This window comes from Perognathus longimembris, chromosome 24, assembly GCF_023159225.1.
Source record: "Perognathus longimembris pacificus isolate PPM17 chromosome 24, ASM2315922v1, whole genome shotgun sequence".
Classification (NCBI taxonomy): domain Eukaryota; kingdom Metazoa; phylum Chordata; class Mammalia; order Rodentia; family Heteromyidae; genus Perognathus; species Perognathus longimembris.
In genome coordinates, this window is record NC_063184.1 from 25,805,356 (window position 1) to 25,828,281 (window position 22,926).

Consider the following 22,926-nt stretch of genomic DNA (forward strand, 5'->3'; position numbering starts at 1 on the left):
CACCCAGCCTTGGTGATAGCGGAGGTGATGAAAAGGTGGGAAGCCACACAGTGGGAGGTACGGTTTTGACAACCTTTGCTCTTCCTGCCTACAAAGAAGGTAACTGCTCGCTCCAGGGTCAGAGGGATCCGGGTTCAAGGCCGCCCCTGCCCTATGGCCCAGCCATCTTCCATCCTGTGAGAGGTATACGTTCTCATTTATAAAATGAGGAATAGCTCATAATAACCCGGTAAGGGTTAAATTAAAATACACACACACACACACACACGCACAATAATCATGGCTAGGATGGATGGACATTATCACTTCATTTCATTTTCTGTCTAGTGCTGGGATCAAGCGGGCTCCAGTAAATAACTAGTTCCTTCTTGGGCTAACACTTAGCACAGGATATTTCATCCCAGGCTTAGGGTCATATGGTTACCCAGGCCCTTGTGTCTTGTGCATTTATTCGCATATTTCTGCCACGCTCCTCACCCTCTGTTACCTTGGCTCGGCCTCCTCCTCTGCCTCCATCCACAGGCCCAGAGACTCCAGAGTTAGGCCTGAGTCCGGGTGGTACCAGAGGCCACAAACCTCTTTGTGAAGGGGAAACAGCAGGGTAATGGCTGCACACAAATGCCCGGATGGAGTGCATGGTCGGGGAGGGCTGTCCTGGGCCTTTCTGGGTGTTTCTGCAGAGGGAAGCTCCCAGTGGAGCGCGCAGGGTGTGGTGAGCCAAAGCCAGTCAGTAATGTAAACAAGGAGACGTGTGGCTGAGCTGGCTAAACACTGAGGCTGAGATGGATCTGCAAAGGGGCGGGGGGGGGGGGGGGGGAGGGGGCAAGGGATGCCTCCGTCCTGCAAACACGTGTGGAGCCCACCCCAAGGCCTCTCACCACAGTTAGCTGTCGCTGGGAGGGAGCTTCGGGGACTCCCGGCAGCACTTAGCTGCGTTTTCCTCACCTGACTCTGAAACACTGTTCATTTCCAACCATTTCCCACACACATCCAAAAATAAAATAAAATTCTTTAAGGGTGAGGATCTGAGAAATTCCTTCGCATTTTCTAATCACTTTCGAATGTTGAACGAGGAATGAGAATACTAAGAAAGTCAGGGCTGGGCATATGGCCTAGTGGCAAGAGTGCTCGCCTCGTATACATGAAGCCCTGGGTTCAATTCCCCAGCACCACATATATAGAAAACAGCCAGAAGTGGCGCTGTGGCTCAAGTGGCAGAGTGCCAGCCTTGAGCCAGGGACAGTGCTCAGGCCCTGAGTTCAAGGCCCAGGACTAGCCAAAAAAAAAAAAAGTCATACTCCAGCCAGGTGCTGGTGGCTCACACCTGTAGCCTTGTAATCCTAACTACTTACTCAAGAGGCTATGATCTGAGGATCGAAGTTCAAAGCCATCCTGGGCAGAAAAGCCTGTGAGAGACTCTAATCCCTAATTAGCTACCAAACAAAAAAATGTCAGAAGTGGAGCTATGGCTCAAATGGTAGAATACTAAAAAAACAAAACAAAACAAAACAACCCACAAAAAACGAAGGGACAGTACCAGGGCCCTGAGTTCAAGCCCGAGGATCAGCGCATATTCACAAAAGAGAAAATCCTATTCCATCTCCCACGTCCTGGTGACACGCAGTGGGCAGCCTCCCTCCCGCCTGACTTCCATCTCCTGACAACTCCAGGTTTCCAGGGCACGTTCACATGCACGGCTGCACTGTCATGTGATCTTGATGTGCACTCAAAAACATAATGAGGTCAATTAGGAGGGGATCCACAGAAGAGTCAGGAAAAGGGCCCAAGCAGGAACACCGTTCCCAAAGCCATACATCCTTTTTTTTTTTTGTTTTTCTCCTCTCAGTGGGAGTGAGGAGGGATCATTTCCAGTGCCTCCCACAGGCTAGGCAAGTGCCCCAGCTGAAGGCAAATGTATCATTTTAAAATTCAAATTAATTAAATCTTACCCTCCCTCACAACGATTGTGGAACTTCCAATCTAAACAAAACAGAAAAGTTCAAGGACTGCTGTGTTTGTAAAATCCAGGGTAAATTATGATCGACTATACTTTTCCTTTAAGGCCCTTCCCTAACATTAATAAACGCTATTAATTAATCTAGGCCTGGATAAATTACACTTAATCTGCAAGCAGAAAACCTGAGGGGGGAAGGGGGAGAGAGAGAGAGAGAGAGAGAGAGAGAGAGAGAGAGAGAGAGAGAGAGAGAGAGAGAGAGAGAGAGAGAGCACGACAGCCTTCAGAAACCAGATACACATATATCTACAGTCTGGAGCCAACCACTAACATCCCACTTTGTGATTTTAACACTGATCAACGTCAACAAGCTCCATAAATGGTATCTAGGGAAAAGAGTGAGATGGTGGAACCAGCAGTATTTGTGAAAGGGATGATTTAAAAAAAAAAAGAAAGAAACACACAAACAAACAAAACCGCAAGCCTCATTCATCCTTGCTTTTCTTCTCTCTCTTTTCAATTTTGGGGATCAACCCAGGGCCTCCCATAAGCTCAGCAAGTGCTCTACCACAGAGCCAGATCTCCTCCGCTCTTCCCTTCTGGAAGCGAAGCGGTGGACCAAGTGGTAGAGCACCAGTCTTTTTTTTTTTTTTCTATATATGTGGCGCTGAGGAATCGAACCCAGGGCTTATATATCCGAGGCAAGCACTCTTGCCACTAGGCCATATTCCCAGCCACAGAGCACCAGTCTCGAGCAGAAACAGCCAAGTCAGAGCACAAGGCCCCACATTCAAGCTCCAGGACCGGCAAATATACACAAGTCTCTTTTATTTTTACTCACACGGTAAGGTTTTCAGAAGATTCTACACTGCTTCATTTCATTGGCATTCATAAACATGTACGTTAGTGTACTTTCTTACTGAATTTTTCTTCAAAAACAAAGCACAATAATATGAATTTGGATGGCTTTTGTAAAACTGCTCTTCTCATTTCTCCAATCAGGCAACAAACCATTCAATAGTTCAGTGAATGTGGTCCAAGTGAAGCAAAAACTTTTACCTTTTGGTCCTTTTTCCTCTCATAGCAACTTCCCCCTTTCAGTCAATTACGTGCCTACCACGTATTCATATTTTTATTCCCCACTCCTAATTTTAGAGCACCTTTATCCGAAAAATGGTTTTCTTTTCTTAAGGGAAGTCGATGTATAAAATAACCCAGGTTCACCCTAGGCAAAGGTTGATTGCATTCCCATGTGCCAAGTACCACGCTGGGTGCCCGGGCAGCGCCTGTCACCCTGACAGCATGATGAGGTCAGCGTCATTGACCTTCCTTTCCAGTGAAGAAACTCAAGTTCAGAGGTGAGAACCTTGCCCATGGGACTCAGGCGAAGTACAGCTTGGTCTCAACCAAGATTCTCTAGCTTGGTAAATCTGGTCCTTTCCACCCCGATCTTGGACACAAGGACGGCACCCTCTGCTCTGCCGGCTCCTATGCTCTGCCTCTCCCGAGAACGTGTAGCTTCTTTTTACCACCCCTAAAAAAAATCCAAGCTTACCTCTTCCGACTCTGGCAAAAGCTTAAGAAATTCTCGAAGTGTCTCTGATCCGTAATGCTCGCTCTTTCCTTGATGGATATCTTCTACGATGGACTGAGGAGACCTGGGGAGGAGAGCGCGTCAGGTTCTGCTTCGTCGTTGCCGCAGTGCCAACAGGGAGTCAGCCCGTGGACATGGAAACCAATCTCCCTGCTTTCCTCCCAGGCAGGGAGATGTTCTGAGGCCTTGGATCCAGGAAGCCTGGGGGGTACAGTACTCCAAAAAGAGGAGAAGCTCCCTTTGCCGCACCCCCACCCCCACCCCCACCGCACAGATCCCTGTGGAGCCCTGTCCTTGTGAATTCAACAGCACCAGTCGGGCCTCCATGGTGAAAGATGAATCTAGCACTTTCCCCAGCAAGGAGAAGGGTAATGCTCCCTCACTTGGGCCAATGCATCCTGCTTTCATAGCAAAGACATTTGTGGACTTGTCAAACCACACGTGTAGGCAGGATTTGGAGGTGGGAGGGACACCATTCATATGAGCATTTGAATGTCAGCTTGGTCACACCCACAGGCTGACAGGGAGGACTGATGGTAGAAGTTCCAGAGGTGTGCAAAAATCTTACCTCTTAAACTGCTTAAGAAATATCCCGATGTTCATGCTCCGTTTTGCATCCAAGATGGTAATCTAGAAAGAGAGACACATAAGATTATAAAAGTACAAATCAGAAACGATGGAGGAAAGAAGAAAATTAAAACCTATCACAGGGCTAGAAGTGTGGCTCAAGTAGTAGAGCATCTTGCCTAGCAAGCATGAGGCCTCGGGTTCGAATCCAAGTGTCACCAGAAAAATCTATCAAAGTACAATACTAGTAGGAGAATAATTCTCAGGATATAAAGCTGGAAATTAATAGTCTGACTGGAACCTTCTGTAAACAACTGTGGAAATGTAATAATCTGCATAATCTCTGTAGAATAAAGGTAAACAAAAATTATGATTACCAAGATAGTAACTCGCCAAACTTCCTATCACATGATATATTTTAACAGTAAAAATGACACACATTTATTTTATTATATAAATTTCAGTATGTAACTATTTGTTTAAGAATTTTTGTTTCAGAATTTAGCCTATGATTAAAAAGCTTCAATCGGGTAACCTGTTAGTACAGCAAGAATCCTAAGAGATTTGAACTGACAAAATAAAACACTCTGAAGATATTATAGATAGGATTTCAACTCTGATTTACAAATGTAAACCAACTAGTATTATTACTTTCACTATATTTCAGAAATTTTATTTTTACAATACATTTTTAATACTTTATTTTTGAAACTGAAATTTATTTTTTAAATTATCTGAAAATATATCTTCATAGGAAAAATTGTTTTATTGAAAAAAGTTTTATATGTCCAACAGCTTTTGAAGAGAAAGCAAAGAAATATATCCTCCTAGCTGTGTATGGTGGTACGTGCTTATATCCCAGAACTCAGGAGGCTGAGGAAGACCAGCAGTTCAAGGCCAGCCTAGATCAGCCTACATAAGACGACCATGGTCTCAAAAAAGAACGAAAAGTAAAAAAGGGGGCTGGCGCTGGTAGCTCACCCTTGTAATCCTAGCTACTCAGGAGGCTGAGATCTGAGGATCATGGTTCAGAGCCAGCCCAGGCAGGAAAGTCCATGAGACTCTTATCTCCAATGAACCACCAGAAAACCAGAAGGGACATTGGGGCTCAAAGTAATAGAGTACTAATCTTGAGCAAAAGAGCTCAGGGACAGCGCCCATGCCCTGAATTCAAGCCCCACAACTGACCAAAAAAAAAGTGTTCTACATTTACTCAATTTAAAAAGAAAAATTCTCGTACCATTTATCTTCCATGAAATCTAAAATCTAAATCTAATTTCTTTTCATATTTTAGCATCTCTGGAATCAAGTTGTGTCTTATAGGCATGTTTTGACAATGCAATTTGATGATATCACTCTCTTCCAATGCACTATCAAAACCCAGGTTTGGGCTGCATGGTTTACCGGTGTTGCCCTACAGAAGACGAAACCCAGGGCCTTGAGCGACACCCCCACCTCTGTTTTCACTCTGGTTTTGAGACAGTCTTGCTAACTTCACTGGCCTCAATCTCTCCATCCTCGTGCCTCCACCTCTCAAGAAGCTTGGGTTACAGACACATGATCTTGCACTCGGTTTGCAGCAGGTTTTTGTGGCTCAAAATTAATAACTTGGGGAAGATTTTTATCAAACTAGAAATTAGAACTTGCTTGGGGCTGTGAAGTACAAAAACTATTTCTGTCTCAGGAACTAAGTAGGCAGAATTCATGGAGGAAGAATAACCTAAATAAAACGACTGCAATTTTTTTCCCACTTGTTTTTTTTTTTTTGGTAAAGAGAGACTAGCTAAAACAGGGATGTTGTTACAACCTCTTCCTTTCCAAATGTATGTGGTTCATTGTGAACAAAAGAGAGTCGGGTTTCAGACTAAATTCCTGATCTCTGGGGCTGCTTCTAAGTTTATAAGCAACAGCAAGCCTGTTAGCCAACTTTAATGTCACTTCCTGGCCATAAGGTTAAATTTTTACAAGAGTATGGTTGCCTTCTTTTGAAGACTAATCTTAAACAATCACATTATTTACTAACCTATGGGGTTTATTTCATGTTAACACAATCACCTGCCAGCCATAAAACAACCTCCCCAGCTAAAAGGGCAGCCTCCCTTATTGGAATCCTCCCCAGACATAGCAGTTCAAGTTCAGTGTGGTGGGAGGAGAGAGGAAGAAAGACAGGCTGAGAACAAAACCTGTCAAACTTAACACCCTGTAAGCAGGAAAGCTCACACCACAAAACTATGCACTCATTATAATTCAAACACTAAAAAGCTGTACACGTGAGCATGTATATCAGTATAGTTATATACACATCTAAGAAACTGAACTCTGCATTTCTTCCTAGATTGAATTGCTACCTTCTGCCATCTCCGCCTCCCTCCCACCCCCATGCTCCAAGCTCCAATCCTCATCCTATTTACCCCTCCAGCCCTGGGGCTCTATACACCTTCTAGAAAAGTAAGGGGGGGGGGGAAATCTCTGACTATTGCCCAGAGGTGACATTTTGTAATTTCCCCAGAGCAGTATTAGAACAGGAATTCAAGCCTGGCTTTCCCAGAGTCCTCTTGGCTCTGGTTCCTGTGTGTTTTAGCCTCTGTGGGCCTCCTCAGGAGACACAAGAGCCCCTTCTCCGCGGCCCTGCTGTCAGCATGGTATTCCCACTGCGAAGTCTCTCCAGGACCCAGCGAATCTGCAGAAAGGAGCCATTCACAGTGCCCAGCCAAGGTCCCCGGCGACAGAGAGTCGCATGGGTGGGGATGGATGCTGGTGGCCACGGCGTTCTCACCAAGTAAGAGGGCCTCCAGGAGCCCAAGCTTGGGTGCCCAGGGCAGCCGCTGGCCTGCAGAAGATGTCCCCACGGCTCAAGCTGTGTTGCAGAACCGGGTTAGTCACCATCACCAATTCCTAAGGAAAAACCTGGATTAACTGTGACGGAGCACCTTCCGGACAAGCAAGCCCAGCCCTTGAGCTGAACGGGGAACATGAGCCAGAGGATAACCTCCCAGGGCCCGTGTACCCTCAGGTGTGCCCAGAGCCTTACAAGTCTCTCTCTCCTCCCTTATCAAAGGGAAGCCTTCCAAGCCCTGTTACAGAAGTGTTTGTTAAACTTTCCAAGAGGGTTATCACTGCGCGTGTAAATGAGCTTATCTCACTCAGCTGCCTCCCAGCCGGTCAATCAACAGTGAGGCCCTGTGTGTGCTGTGCGTTCCCTGGGGACCTGGGGGCTCAGGCCACCCCGAGTCCACTCTGCTGGACTCATCATGCCCCCAGGCAGGGCCAGGGCCGCTGGAATCAGTGCCGCCGGCACAGACAGGAAACACACTAGAGAGTTGGCGCTGGGAGAGAGAAGTGTAGGGGGCGGTCTGGTCGTGCACTCGTCGCAAAAGGATTTCCTACTGGATGGCTAGGTAAGTGTCACCACAGACTGATGAGAAACTGAAGGAGCATTCAGGATGGGTGTGAATGCCCACACCCCATCTCTTGCTAAAACTTCCAAATGACACACTCTCTCTCTCCCTATTTCTATTATCTATCTCTGGCTGGTTTTTTTTTTTTTTCTTTCCTTTCTCTCTCTCTGCTGGGGACAATCTACCAGAGCCACTCCCCCAGGGACTCAATTCTTGCTGTGTTGTCCAGCACCGATCCATTACAAAATCTGCCTCCCACATCCTTCACCAGAGGAAGAAACTTCTCTGAATTGTGGTAAACTATAAATAACATTCCGACTTCTTAAGTGCATCCACGTCGCTGCGCAACCATCACCGCCACCCATCTCCAGGCCTTTTCCATCTTGCAAAACCGAAGCTCTGTCCACGTGAAGCAGGTACTAAGCCGGATGCTGGTGGCTCATGACGGTAATCTTAGTTCATCAGGAAGCTGAGATCTAAGGATTGTGGTTGGAAGCCAGTCCAAGCAGGAAAGTCCATGAGATTTTTGTCTTCAATTAGCCACCAAAAAGCCAGAAGTGGAAGGATGGCTCAAGTGGTACAGTGGAACTAAAGCCAAGGGAGAGTGCCAGTCCCTGAGTTCAAGCTCCAGCTGTTGAGGCTACGCGGTACTTCCTGCCTCTCTGACTTTGGACTACATGAGGCCTCTCCTACAAGCAGACTCATACTTTGTCCTTTGTGGCTCTTGTATTTTACTTAGCACAATGTCCTGGAGACAGAGGAGCCTTTCTTAAATCACTTTCATTTCAGTAAGGGTCTCACAGACTTTGCTATCCAGGCTGGTTTTAAACTACAATCCTGAGATCTCAGTCTCCTGAGTAATTAGGATTACAGCTGTGAGCCACTGGCACCCAGCTCATTCTAGTTTTGAGAATCAAAGTGTTAAGAATCTGCCTTGGGGCTGGGAATATGGCCTAGTGGCAAGAGTGCTTGCCTTGTATACATGAAGCCCTGGGTTCAATTCCCCAGCACCACATATATAGAAAATGGCCAGAAATGGCTCTGCGGCTCAAGTGGCAGAGTGCTAGCTTTGAACAAAAGGAAGCCAGGGACAGTGCTCAGGCCCTGAGTTCAAGGCCCAGGACTGGTAAAAAAAAAAAAAAAGAATCTGCCTTGGGGCTGGGAATATGGTCTAGTGGTAAGAGTGCTTGTCTTGTATACATGAAGCCCTGGGTTCGAGTACTCAGCACCACATATATAGAAAGTGGCCGGAAGTGGCGCTGTGACTCAAGAGGTAGAGTGCTAGCCTAGAGCCTAGAGCAAAAAGAAGCCAGGGACAGCTCAGGCCCTGAGTCCAAGCCCCAGGACTGGCAACAAAAACAAAACAAATAAACAAAGACTTAGCTTTCTGTCTTCGATGATTTTTTTTTTTTAACATTTTTGGCTGGCTATCAGATGGGAATTGTTCCTCCCTTCATTTCAGGAAGCATATTTAAAAAAATTCAAATTCTCTGTTTGGCTTAAGTTCTAGATTGTGAACATGTCTCAGGACTTTCAGTACACACAGGGATCCTAACACTAATTTAGAAAGAATGATGCAGGGATCATCATTACAGTGTGGGGAGACAAAACATCATGATCTCAAATTCGGTACAAGAGGACACCCTTGCATCCTTCCCTCCTCTCTTCCTGTCTCTCTCCTGCCCTCTTTTTTCCAGGCAGTTCAGTTGTTTCCTTCTTGGTCGACACAGTGTATCACAGCCAATGACCACCTGTGTTCCAAATACTGAATTTTTTTTGGGGGGGAGGCAAATCCCAAGTTTAAGCTGTGAAGAAGATGGTCACTTTGCCTCCTTTGCCTCATCCTGCCCAGCTCATTTACCTTTAATTTCTTTAGAGGGACACAGAATGGCTGCCACATAGCCCTACCCTTAAGAGATGGGAATTGTCGAGGCAGACCCAGACCCAGCGCTCACATGGGGGATGAGGGAAATCTGTAACCTCAGGAACTTCAAAACCTCCCCAGGGGGAGGAGACCAGTGAATTCTGAAAACAGAGCCTAAGCTGAGACCCTTCCTTACGATCTCCAGTATGTATCTGTGTTGTCTCCAAGTGCTTAATTACTGTTATACCATCACATCTGTAGTCTCCACAAGTTAATTTTTAGGTAACGGAAGCGACAAGGACAGCACTATTTCATAGTCTTCTCTCCCCTACAAACAACTTTAACCTGTGAGCCTTGTTCTAAATTCAGCCATTCTCAAACTCAAATCTTCCCCATCCTCCCGCAGATTCTCTCTCTGGAGTATAATGGGACTTATTTATAATGCTTTATGAATCCTTTAAAGTGTAAACCAATCAGAAACGGCCGGGGCATTTCTGTGGGAGCTTATACATGACTGGGGACATGACCTGATTTCCTGCACCTCTGAACCTCCAGAGTTATATGGCCCATATGGTGACAGGCTGGGGCTCTGTGTCCAGACTCATGAACAGGCTCTGTGTAGAACACGCTGTTCAGTGTCTCCTCTGGTTCGTCTGGGCAGAGTGTGAGGACTATTGCTTTCGACCCTGGACTCAACTTACTGCAGGCTGAGTTGGAAGATTTATTGCTGATCTTTATCAGACCATAATTCTGCTGAGTTATAATTTCTTTAGCAGAAAAAAATAATGAGGAAAGAAAACAGGATATTACCACATTCTTCTATCAAAAAATGTATATTTGTGGCAATATTGGATATACTATAAAACCTGAAAATAATTCTTATGTGACAATGATACTTCCCATGAACTGAAATGGATCAATCTAAGTACTCATTTCTGCACATGGAAGAGCAGAAGGGTTAGATCACCCTCGAGATACTCAGTTATGCAGATTTTAATTTTCTTCCTTGTACGCCCTCTCTTAGGGTAAGATCTACAAGTGTCAAAAGTAAAGGTCTCTGCACACCTACATTCGCAGCAGCACTGGTCACAAACAGTAGAAGCAACACACAGTGGAGCTGTTTTGATAGAAGGATGAATAGATAGAAGGATGGATGGATGGATAAAGAAAATGTTATTTGGCTTTAGATTTGGACCCACATGCTACAACCTGCGTGATATCAAATTATGAGAAATGAGCCAGTCACAAAAAAGACAAACCCTGTAATGGCTCCACTTACATAGCTAGAGTAGTCAAGATTAATGGAGACAGAAGGTAGGGGAGGGGGGAATGGGAGATTATTGTGTAGGAGGCACAGAGTTTCACTTTTGCAAGATGGAAAGAGTTCTGGGGATAGATGCCGTGATGGGTGCCACAAAATGTGGATGCACTTAGGGCGTGGTGCTAAAACCACTTAAAAACAGCACATTTTGCGGCACCGTGTATTTCACAATTTAAATTATTTTAGCACTGGGGATGTAGCTCAGTGGTAGTATGGTTTTCTTAGCATTCTCAAGGCACTAGGTTCTGAGCAATGAAAAAGAAAAGTGGAAAGGAAGGAAACAAAGAAAAAAGTAATTTAAAAAAAATCTACTGGGCTGGGGATATGGCCTAGTGGCAAGAGTGCCTGCCTCATATACATGAGGCTCTGGATTCAATTCCCCAGCACCACATATACAGAAAACGGCCAGAAGTGGCGCTGTAGCTCAAGTGGCAGAGTGTTAGCCTTGAGCAAAAAGAAGCCAGGGACAGTGCTCAGGCCCTGAGTCCAAGGCCCAGGACTGGCCAAAAAAAAAAAAAAAAATCTACTGATGGCACAGGGTGGGAAGAGGCCATTTCCCCCCTGTCCCGGTGGTTCTTAACTTTTCTTTAACTCCTGAGCATAAAGCAGCAAGTCCCTTGGAGCACCTTGCCTCTCTTCCTCTACCCAGAGGCCCTTACCTGCTCTCCGCTGTGGCTTTCCGGGCACACCCGAGCTATCCCCTTTTCTGACACTCCCTGGGACACAAGCCCCTTTTCTACACACACCCATCCAATCATGACTTCAGGATCTTGAACCTCAACAAGGAGAGCTTAGGAGACAATGGGGAGACGAGACCTAATGGACAATAAAGAACTTCTGTTGGAAGCTGGGGCAAAGGCCAGGGTACTAAGGAAATGACCTCTTGCTTCATCCAATATTGAAAAGATCCTTGACCATATAAAAGGTCTTTGCATGAAAGGAAAAGCCTGTGTTCTGCATTGGAGGCATCATCGTCTCTCCTGATAATTTCCTTTCCCATTATTTGACACTCGATCCTAACGCCAGTGTTTCCACATTCATGATAGACTCTCAATGATTTCAACAGGACATTCTACTCCAGCTTTCAAAGGGCCCCCAAATGAAGTAGTAGAAGGAGTTACATGTTCCCAAGCCAGAAAGAGAAAAGAGGTCAAAACTGTTGGCTCAAGAACTGAGTAATGCACAGAAAGAATACTTCATCTGAGGGCCCTGCCCTCTCTTATCTAGGCAGCTCCATCATTGACCTATTTTCTCAGTTCCTTTACAACAGATCCAAAAAAAATCAAGATTTTAAGTTGTGCTCTCTCTCTCTCCCCCCTCCTTCTCCCTTTCACTTCCCCTCCCCTCTTTCTCTGTTTCCAGCATTCATTTCTTTTAATTCCTGATTTGTAATTCTTTTTTCTTTTTTTTTTCCTTTGTTTTGCCAGTCCTTGGGCTTGACCTCAGGGCCTGAGCACTGTCCCTGGCTTCTTTTGGCTCAAGGCTAGCGCTCTACCACCTGAGCCACAGCGTCACTTCTGGCCGTTTTCTATATATGTGGTGCTGGGGAATCGAACCCAGGGCTTCATGTATATGAGGCAAGCACTCTTGCCACTAGGCCATATTCCCAGCCCCTTGACTTGTAATTCTTATTCTTCGCAGGTAAAGGTTTAAAATTTTTCAGTTGTGCTTCTACACTGAGTTCTGACATGTAGTTTTTGGTCCCCTTTTTTGTACTACATGACAATCTGTATTTCCGGAGTCATGCTTTTAATGGCTTTTTTCCTCCTCAAAGTAACACATTTTGTGTCAACTGGAAATATGCTTCCTATACAAGAGCTTTATGCTTTGGCTTTGTGGAGCTCTTTCTTTCCAAAGGCCACAATTTCATCCAGGTATCGGAAGAATGAAAACCTGTGGGCAAAACTGAAAGACACACTGGAGAGGCAAATAAGGGTAAAACCCTGAGGATATCTAGTATTGATGTCACTTAAAAGGCATTTGATGCAGGACAGCTCTGGTTCATCCCAGATAGCTGAGTTCAGAACCCTGCACTGCAGCAGGTCTCCCCGGGGGTGTGGGGTGTGGGGGGGAACCAGAGCAGATGTGCTAGAGACCAGGCAGTGCTCAGAGGCCAGAGACCAGCGGCCCCCACCAGCGTGTTCTCTGCATGAGGTCATAACCCAACGGGACATGGGGACGATTCAGAAGCACACACCCTATGCTTTTTCACTACTCAGCTCCAACTCAGCCCAGGAGGCCCTTTCTGTCATATTCAGGGCATTCACTGGCACTCTATTATTCCTTAGTGCTGTCTAAAAAACCGTTTAGAACATCAGTACCCACGGCTCCGACACACGACGGCATGGCACGCATGCGGGATTCGCTCTCACCTCTTCCCGGGCGTCTCTGAAGGAGGAATAGAGCGGTCCTCCCCTCCCAGGGAGGGAGGGCCTGGCCGAGTCCTCCTGCTGCCCAAACAGCTCCTCGATGCTCTTCGTATCGATCTGGTAGTGGTGCTGCTGCCTGGCCGCCAAGGTCCAAATGTTGGTCTTGCCCCGCACTTGTTCCTCCGGGATGGTTTTCCAGAAAAAACTTCTCATGCGCTTCTTCTTACCCAGGGTACTGTAGCCGTTCACGTGAGAAGCTGGGGGTAATCCTGGCGGTGGAGGGGGCACAGGAGGCCCCCCCGGGAGTGGAGGTGGGGAGGGGGAAAGGCCTTCCCCTGACGGCGGGCATGGGGGAGGGGGTGGTGGAGGAGGAGGAGGTGGAGGAGATGCTGGGGGTACTGTCTGCCCGGTCATGAACCCAGCGGCTGTGGCAACCGTCCCATTTTCCTTATCGCTGGCCAGGGAGACACAATTCATAACATGCATAGTACTGTTGCCTTCTAAGGAGGTAATTTCTTGACCTTGGGGAAGCAGACGCAAACATCAAGCTCCGGTTTATGCTTCTTTGCCCCTGAGTCGGCTGCCAGGAAAGAAGACGACGGCCGTCCTGCTTGTCATCTTCCAAACCTGCCCAAACAGAAGGCGTTGGGGGGTCAGGACAGACAGAGGTTTCCACACTGGCTTTGCCCCAGGGGAGGCCTCCCCTCCCCCACCCAGGGGGGAGGAAGGTATCCCAAATGGTATGAAAAGCAACCCATACTTTCATTAACCAGGAAATTCTGCCAAAGGAGAACGAATAAATCCAATTTGGAAACCCTCCATTAATCAATAAGGCATGTATTTATCGAGGGCTCACTAGAGGTTCAGCAAGTATTGCTCACTTTATGAATAAACTATTTGTTCACCAACTGGTTGATTCTCTTTTAGGCAATGGGTACCTAGCCCCATGGAAACAGCCCAAATTACTGAAGCATTAGGTGTTTAGTGACCCTGCCTTCTTCCAGTCTGGACATGTCTCCTAGCAATCACTGGGTCAAAGGCATCTTCCACCTAGTTAATGCAACAGGCGGGGCATCTGGAGATGATTGACAAGCGGCCTAGCTCCATTTCCCTGAAGTCAGGGGCATCCCTAGGGTGATAGGGCTTCCTCCAAAATAGAGAAAAGAAGGCCAGGCATGGAGGTGCCAGGTGCCAGGTCTGAACGACACTTTCCTGTTCGGCATTCTACACCAGTCAGCTGGTCGGGCACCTGGAACATTTGGAGGATGCACTAGGCGGCCTCTGCCTCCCTTCCCAGGCTGCCAACTTGGGAGTCTAGATAAACCACACGCTTCCGACCCGTCAGAACCTGCCACCTACCCCTTCTGCTCCCTCTATCAGGCCTGCCACACGGCTGTCCCTTATCCACGCTATGCACGCGCTTCTCTTGGTGCCTTGTATCTTTATGGACCTTTAAATGTTTGTTTTTGGCTTTGGTTATTACTGTGATGCTAAAGTGGGTTAAAATAGTTACATTTCTTTCAATCCAAGGGCAGTTGACAGTGGGGGGTGAGGGGGGTTGAACAAATGGACCCGAGTCAGGAATGACAAGGTGAGAGTGTGAAAAGGGGACCGTATTTTACAAAGGACTTCCAGGTATAATTATTCTTTTACAGTTATCATTGTCAGAGGCCGGACCTACAGACATAGTGTGTGAAACAGTACTGGATTATGCAAAAGTAAATTGTCTGACATCTGATATCATTAAATATGAGGACATGTTTCACCTATAAAAGGCAGGATTTGCCTTGGGAGTGAGAACGGAAAAGTCTAGAAACAGATCACTTTTCCTCGATTCACCTACCTGCACAACTTGTAGGTTCCATAAATGCACTTTCAGCATGTTCATGTTCAAAATTACCATGTTTGTTCCATGGCTTTGAACAAGAATAGATGGGCTAATACACGCACAGTCCTTACCAAGATCCTTGGTAAGTAGTGAGCTGTTACTAATAATTGCTTGTGTGCACACTGTATCCTTTTATTTTCAAGGGCACTCTATTTGCTTTCTTTTTCTATTTTTAAAGTTTTATTTTCATATAGTTGTATAAGGGAGTTACAACTTAATCTGTCTGTTTACGTGTCCCACGCATCTTGTTCAGTCACCCCTTCCATCATTCACCCCTGCTGCTACATACTCCTCCCCTCACGCATTTGCTTCTTATAGATAAAAAGTTATAGGAGTTTATAGATAAAGCGTGAAGTCACCCCTGGCTGCTAGAACTATACATTTACTATTTCCACTTTCTGCTATCAAGGTTTGTAGTTTAAACACCAGGCCTGTCCTTTTTAAAATATCTATTGAATTATCTCTACAAGAATGTAAGTTTTTATGAAACATTTAAATAGTTCAAGTATTTATTTATTTTGGTGCTAGAGATTAAACCTAGAGCTCTATATATGCCAAGCATGTACTGTACCAGAGTTATACCCTCAGGCCCTGAAAACCTAGGCTTTGAAAACTGCTTAGATGCCAGTAGAAAATAAAGTATTTCCAACTCTTACAGTTTGCATACTGTTTTTAACCATTTGAAGGGTTCGGTTTAGAGGCCTGAAGTACATTCATATGTACAGCTATCATTCCTGCATAATTTCTAAATAGGCAAAATCAAAAGTATGTATCCAAGCTGATTTACAGCTCATTTGAACTGCAACTGGCTTTTAGAAGGAGTTTTCATAATTATCATTAGGGGCATAACTATGCTGTTTTCATAGTTGGCACCCCTAATGCCAATGACTCACTGTCAATTACAGTTTATAGTTATATTTGAACTCTTCTTTTTTCAAGACTGTACAGGTAACTGGCAGTTTATTAGTACATATTTTTAAATATTTCTGTACATAAAACAGCTCATGTATACAAGAGTTGCTAATTCTCCAATTTACCTCTAATCTCATTTCTATTTTTTCAGTGCTGAGGATCAAACCCAGGGCCCCATTCACACTGGACAAGACTTCTACCACTGACCTACATCCCAGCCACCTACCATCCATCTAAGAATGGTGATAACTGGGAGTGTAGATAGGTTAAGGCCTACATTGTGCAAGGCCCTGGAGTCCAACCCCAACACTTCGCGCAAGCAAGCAAGCAAACAAGAAAGCACGTATGCTTAAAAAAAAAAAAAAAAGGCTTCAATTTAGAAAGCAGTAATCCAGTGCTGCCTGAATACATGTAGAGATGTAGTGGGTACTATTAACTTCCCATCCAGAGAAGTGTGCTTCAAAGCCAGTCCAGGCAAAAAATAAAATCCAAGAGATTCTATTTTCAAAAATAGTCAACAAAAGTCTGGGGTAGAGGTACGGCTCAAGCAGCGGAACTCAGTAGAGTAAGCAAGGCAAGCAAGCTCAAGGGCCTGAGTTCAAGGCTCAGTGACACCAAAATAGTTCACTAACTTTTAAGAAGCTGTACAGTATCACTCTCTTCTAACATCAAAAGTCCAAAAGGATGGAAGCCTTTGGAATTCTGTGCTTCACAGGGGAAATACCAGATAAAAGCTTGCCGAAGTAAAATGTGACCTGTGTTAGCTATGTGTCCGCACGATTCTAAACACTGTCTCATCTTTAAAAAGAATGTTATTTTAAAAAGTTTATGAAGCAAAGGGAAATATATCACACAGTCTCTGGTAAGTTGTCTGGTTAATTTTTTTCCCAGGTGACATACAGGCAGGCATTCTAGCCCCCCCCCCCAAACTCCTAATCAGTCAGTTCACAGGCAATGATTAGCCATGATGCTAATGCTTTTACCACTGTGGCTTCAATAGCAGAGCCCACCCCTTGGGCAAGATTGCCAGTGTCAAAGAGGTGGTAGGAAAAAGAGCACACAAACAGCATTCTCTGGGAGATATAAATAGAGGCGAACCAAAGAACATCCGATTCATCCCCAATATTGCCACAGTAGAGATGCAACTGAAGCCTCAGGTACACTAGGAAAACATAGGTCACGCCGCAGCCCTGACAGGTGACCCCTGCTGCCTGTTTCTCACAGCTGACAATTGCCAGCAGGGACAATGGCATCCACCCCGGTTCCGTCTGGGAGGCCATCAACTGTCCCATCAATCTCCGCAGAGCACACAGAGACAGGCTTGTGTTTAGCATCTCTGCTGGAGTCTGGGGCCCTCTCGGCAGCCGGGAGGAGGGCGCAGGGCTGCTGGGGTTGGCAAATGCTCTGCCAGTGGAGGCTCTGAGGACAGAACCTGTCTTGAGTCCCCTGAGTGCTCCCCACAGTCCAGGGGAGGTGGGCCTACAAGGGGGGAGGCTGTAGCTCTGGTGAGCCGCCTTTAACTTGGTGACATTTCTAGAAGACATGCTGGCTGGCATCATGCAGTAAGCCTTAGGCATTTAACTGGTAAGCAGGAAGGTGAACGCATGATCTTAACTGCCCCAAAGCCAAGAGGCAAGAGCAACCAGAAGTTCTGTGGGCCCTGCTGAATTACTCTTGCTGAAGAGCGGGCACCACTGTGCCTTTGATGTTAGAAACATCCTTAGATTTCATTCTCTTGAAGAGAGATGGAGGGAGGAGGAGAGGAGACAAGAGAGCAGAAAGGCTTCCCCAGGGTCTGCTGAAGAACAGATGCTCCCAAAGGTGTGGGGGAAGGCCTGATGTTGTGGAACCATAATCACAAGCAATACCGGTGCCAGAAACGCTTGCCCCGTGGTTCCTGCCTTGTGCCACGGACGGAGGAGGCAGGGAGGAAGGGCTGGTCCAGGGCCGAGCGACCCGGGGGAGGAGGGAAGGAAGAGGATGGGGAAGATCTTTAAATTTTGCTCTCGTTCCACTGAGTACTTAAGACAAAACGCCTCTCCCCTTTCTCTGCCTCTACCAACCCCCCCAGCCTCCCCGGATGGTTACACGCGGGAGGTCGGTGCAGGCACTCCGAGGCGGCGGCAGGGTGCATTTCCCCACTCGCCGTCCCCAAAGCCAGGGAAAGTGGGGTGGTGGGGGGGTGGGGTGGGGGGGACGGGAAAGCGCTCAGAGTCGGCCAGTGCTCTCGGAGAGGAGGGAAGGGCGCGTGGGGCTCCTCCAGGAGGACACCCCTGGGTCACCTGCGCGCAGGGGTCCCGGAGGGCTGGAGCCCGGGGGAGAGGAGGGGGAAGGATCCGGCCGGAGTGGGGGGGGGGAGGGAGGGAGACACGCGGGACGACGACACGCGATTTCTTGCAAATCACCGAGGGCACCGGAGTTTCCGCCGTCTCCAACCCCGCACCCCGCGCGGGGTCCCAGCCACTCACCCCAACAACGCCACCGGCCCCGCCGCCTTCCGCCGCGCCTAGCCCGGAGCCCCCGGAGCCGCGATCCCGGGACGGCACCGGGGCCCCCGCGAGGGGAAGGTCCGGGACGACCTTATCTGGCTCGCCGGGCGCCGACGCCCGGCCTGGGCGCGGAGAGAGGCGGCGCCGGCCGGCCGGCCGTGCGGGGAGCGCGGCTGGGGGAGCCGCTCGTCCTCCGCTCGGCCCCGCCGCCTCCCGGGGCGCCCGGCGCTCCCGCTCCGCCCACCGAGGGGAGGGGGGGGTCCCCGAGCCCGGCCTCGGCGCCCCGCGGACACCGGCCACTCACCCCTCGGGCCGGGCAGGGCGCGCAGCCCGGGCGCCGTCGGGGTGTTGGAGGAGGGAGCGGGGCCAGCCGACCCCGCCGTCCGCTAACCGGGCCGCCGTCGGGGCTGAAGGTAGCCGGCCAGCCCCCACACCCCCCCTCCCTCCCTCGCCGGCGCCAGCGCGGGCGCCACGGAGGGCACGAACTTCCAGGGCGAGGGTGCCCGGTCCAGGGCCCCAGGGCCTCGGGGCGCGGCGGCCGGCCAGGTCCCCCGCCAGCCCCGCACCCACCGCCGCAGGGGGGGGAAGGTCCCGGCCCGCGGCGGGCGAGCCGGAGCTCGGTGTGGGCTCCGGCGTCCCCGCCGGCCGGGGCCGCAGATGCGCGAGGAAACGGAGCTCAGCCCGCCCGGGCGCAGCCCGCCGCCCAGCGCGCTCCCCTTCGCCGGGTCCGACCCGCGCGGCTGGGGCGGCGGGGGACCGCCCCGCCCTCCCGGGCCAAAGTCACCGGGTGGGGTGCGGAGCGGGACGCGGAGCCCGCCGCCTCCCCGCCCCGGGCCGCACGAGCCCCGCTCACCGCCGCGCCGCGCCGCGCCAGCCGCGCTCCCCCGCTCCCGCGCAGCCGCCGTCTCCTCGCGGTCACCGCTGGCCGGGTCTCCCGGCGCTGGGGGCGGGCGGCGCGGGTGGGCGGAGGGCGGGGCGGGGCGCGGCCTCAGGTAACAATGCTGCGGACCGGGCTGCTCCCGCCGGCCGCCAAGGGCAGCACGCCCTTTCCTGCCCCTCCGCCCGCGGCCCGGCCTCCCCAGCTCCGGCCGGTCCCCCCCTACCGCCCCCCCCTCCCCACCGCCACGCCGCGCGCGGCCTTCACCTGCTCGCTCCGGGGCCGCACGGACCCGCGCGGGACCCGGCTCGGAAGGGCGGCGGGAGACGGGGGGGTGGGGGGGGGGAACCGGCCGACCGCCCGAGGGGGTCGAGCGAGGGGGAGGCGCCGCGCGTGCTGCGGAGCGGGCCGGGCTCCTCCCGGAGGGACGGACGGACACCCTCCCCGCGCACACACGCGCGCGCCCCGCGCACGCACGCACGCGCCCCGCGCTCCGCTCCTCCGGGGAGCGGCGGGCCCTGCCTGGGGTGTGTGTGTGGGGGGGGTGTGGGAACCGCCCCGCCCCCCTCCGCCGGCTCCTCCCGGGGCTCGCCCACCTGCGAGCGCGCTCCCCCCCCCCACCCCGCCCGCCTCCCCCTCAGCACCCGCGAGCTTCACCGTAGCCAAGCCGCGGAAAGGACGACGCGCGGCCCAGGCGACTGCAGACCGGGCCGGGGAGATGAGGGGGGACCGCCCCCCCCCCACCTCGCACCGCAGGAAACGCCGGGGGAAACGCGGAAACCGCCGCGATCGCTGCCTGTCCGAAGGCGACTTGGCCCTGCCAGGCACGGTGAAGTCAGCCCGGACAAACCGGCTGCTGGCTGGGACCTCGGCGGGCTGGCGGGGCGGGGAGGCGCCCTCCGCGGGGATGAAGTCACCCTACCTGGGACGGGGTGATCCCCGCGGAGCGAGCCAGCGAGCGAGCCCTGCCCGGCCCGCCTCCGCCCCTGCGCTCCCCGGACCCAGCTCCTGACCGCCGATGGGAAGACACACACGCACGAGTGCACACCAGCCGGCCGACCGGCAGGCAGGCGGGCAGGCAGGGCCCGGAACCGGGCCTGCCAAGGCCTGGGCCATTTCTGACTAGGCTTTACTGAGAGAGAGGAGAGAGGGGGGAGGGAAGAGAGAGAGATGAGATGAGATCAACCCTGAGGGAGAAATATCATAAAAGGCCAGGCCAGTCCCAGGCTCAGGAAGCTTAGCGTTAAGCCAAAAAAAAAACACAAGCTACCCAGGCATCGGGGGTACCATGTGTGAGAAGTGAGGCGCAAGACAGAGCCCTTCTGGCTCCCATCCCCAGCTCGGTCAGATGTGGCGTCCACCAGCTTCTCCCTTCCCACTCCTCCAGCCCCGAGAACAGCGCACTTGTCCGCCCTGTACTTCACTGAGCGCATGCCCGACCATCTGTCACTTTTTTATCTGAGCCTCCAGATGTGCCCGTGGTTAATTCCCCAGTGATGGCAGGAGGGACGCTGGAGACCAGCCTGGGCGGCATACTGAGCCCCCATCTTCATTTTGTGCTCTGACTTTTTGAGGGGTCAGGCCTGGTGACCCGCCCTGGCCCCTGGCCCCTTTGATCTGGAGACGGCAATGGTGCGCCACAGGCTTTCCCCACATTTCCCTGCTAACCCTTCTTTCCCTCTCAGACAAGTCACAAGACTCTTAACAAGGCTTTGACTCCCACTGTCCACGCTTACCCTGGGGCATTGCCTCTTGGCTTCAACCTGTGTGTGTGTGTGTGTGTGTGTGTGTGTGTGTGTGTGTGTCCATTCCTAGGAAGATGAGAGGCACCCCTCTCCTGGCTTCACCTCTGTATTAGAACCCATATGGCCCTTGTAATAGATCAAATCCTGATTCAGTGTGTCTGGTTACAAGTCACAACAACATCTTTCCCTTAAAACTAGTATTCTTCCCTCTCTCCTTTATGTCAATTTCATTGCATTACACACACTGTTTCAAAACCTTCTGAAGGTTCCCCTATATGTCTTCAGTCTCATAAGATGGGAGCAGCTGGGTGTCATCTCCCATCATCAGATGTGCCCTGGTTCCCTTAGTGTGGCATGTTGACCCTGGATGTGTCATGCTTGTTTTTGACTTAGTTTTTGTGTTGTACAATGATATGGTCAAAAAGTACTTGATAATGTAGCTAGGCACTGGTGGCTTGTGCCTGTAATCCTAGCTACGCAGGAGGCTGAGATCTGAGGGTTGAAGTTCAAAACAAGCCTGGGCAGGAAAGTCTGGGACAGGAAAGTCCTTCTGGACACTCATATCTCTAAATGACCACCAACACAAAAACACAAAAAGCCGGTAGAGCTTTGACTCAAGTGGTAGAGTGCTAGCCCTGGAGCTAAAAAGCTTAGGGATATCACCAGGCCCTGAATTCAAGCCCCAGGACCAACCAACACACACACACACACACACACACACACACACACACACACACCATCTTGATGAGACAGCACAACTCAGGTAAGAGTTCCTACCTTGATGGATTGGATCTAACACTACAAATCTAGGAAACTATGTTTGCCTCATCTACTAATAGACTGATTGTTAGCCACACCTTCATCTTACCTAAGTGTACACTACTCTGAAGATTTCAGAGTATCTGCGTATCTGCATCCGAAAAATGTACTACTAGCCTGCGGGGAAGGCCAGCGTGGCGCCTGACACCAATGTGTGGAAGTCGGCTAGCTGCAGGGACTCCGGAGCACAGGGTGTATGTACAGCCTCACTTTCTAAGCAAGCCCAACTCTCAGAGCCTGGTCACATCCAGAGCCAGTGCCAAGCCTTGCGGAATTCAGTGACTCCTACCTCCCAGCTCCTGGGCCTTGCTCTTCCTCTCTCTGCCTGTTTTTTGTTTTTTCTAGAATAAACCACTTCCTTTACCTGATTCATTTTCTTTCTTCTTGCACTCACCTCCTCAACCCTGAGAAGCTGGCCATTTCTTCTATATCAAACTTAAATCTGTTATTAGGAAACACTAAGCAAGGCCTTGAACTCAAAAAGAAGGTAACTTCAAACTCTAAAGGACTTTACAATTCTTCCTCCTCCTCCTCCCCTTCCTCCTCCTCCTCCCCTTCCTCCTCCCTCCTCCCCACTCCTCCTTCACAAAGCCTCAGTTGCTGAGATCAGTCCCCTTGGGGCACAGGGTGAAGCAACAAACTGATCTTAAGTCTTTCTCTTTCCTCCCTTCCTTCCTTGTTCCTTTTCCCTCTTTTACAGTACAGACTAAGGCTCGCTTTGCTTAATCTTTGAATGTTTATCTTTTTAAAAATGTATATCTGATCAGATCAGTAGTTGTTCAGTGTTTAGATTTAGGTTCTTTGCCTCAAAATTGGAATCTGTAGGAACAAACTGCTAGCTCTAGTTAGACTCATAGACAAATACACTCCCCAACCCACCTTCCAGCTATAACTGTTGCTCACAGAAACTGCTAGGTTGTTTCCTTTAAAATGTAGAAATTGCACAAGTAAAACCCATAGAATTGCCATTGGCACTATGAATACAAATCTGCAACAAATGCACCACTGGCAAAATGGAAATGTTATATTCCTGTAACTTCCCAAATAACTCTCTCTCCTGTTTTGTGTGTGCTGATTTTGAGGCTTGAACTAAGAGCCTGGGAGTTGTCCCGGAGCTTTTGTGCTTAAG

The 22,926-nt window shown here is 49.8% G+C and overlaps 1 protein-coding gene across 3 annotated transcripts in view; it reads right to left on the bottom strand.

Annotated features, from left to right (window-relative positions):
* The window catches only part of Fhdc1 (FH2 domain containing 1), a 38,753-nt gene extending 20,366 nt beyond the window's left edge, over positions 1-18,387 (bottom strand). The window contains exons 1-4 of one of the 3 annotated variants that reach the window (XM_048333586.1): positions 18,336-18,387; positions 13,071-13,694; positions 4,117-4,178; positions 3,510-3,612 (exon numbers count right to left, since the gene is read on the bottom strand). In XM_048333586.1, coding sequence (XP_048189543.1) covers positions 3,510-3,612; positions 4,117-4,178; positions 13,071-13,553 — 648 coding nt within the window. In that variant the 5' untranslated portion in view covers positions 13,554-13,694; positions 18,336-18,387. Of the gene's footprint in view, positions 1-3,509; positions 3,613-4,116; positions 4,179-13,070; positions 13,730-14,056; positions 14,189-18,335 lie in introns of those variants that run through there. The other 2 variants (XM_048333587.1, XM_048333585.1) reach the window with 2 other exon arrangements.
* Between the last annotated feature and the right edge of the window lie 4,539 nt (positions 18,388-22,926).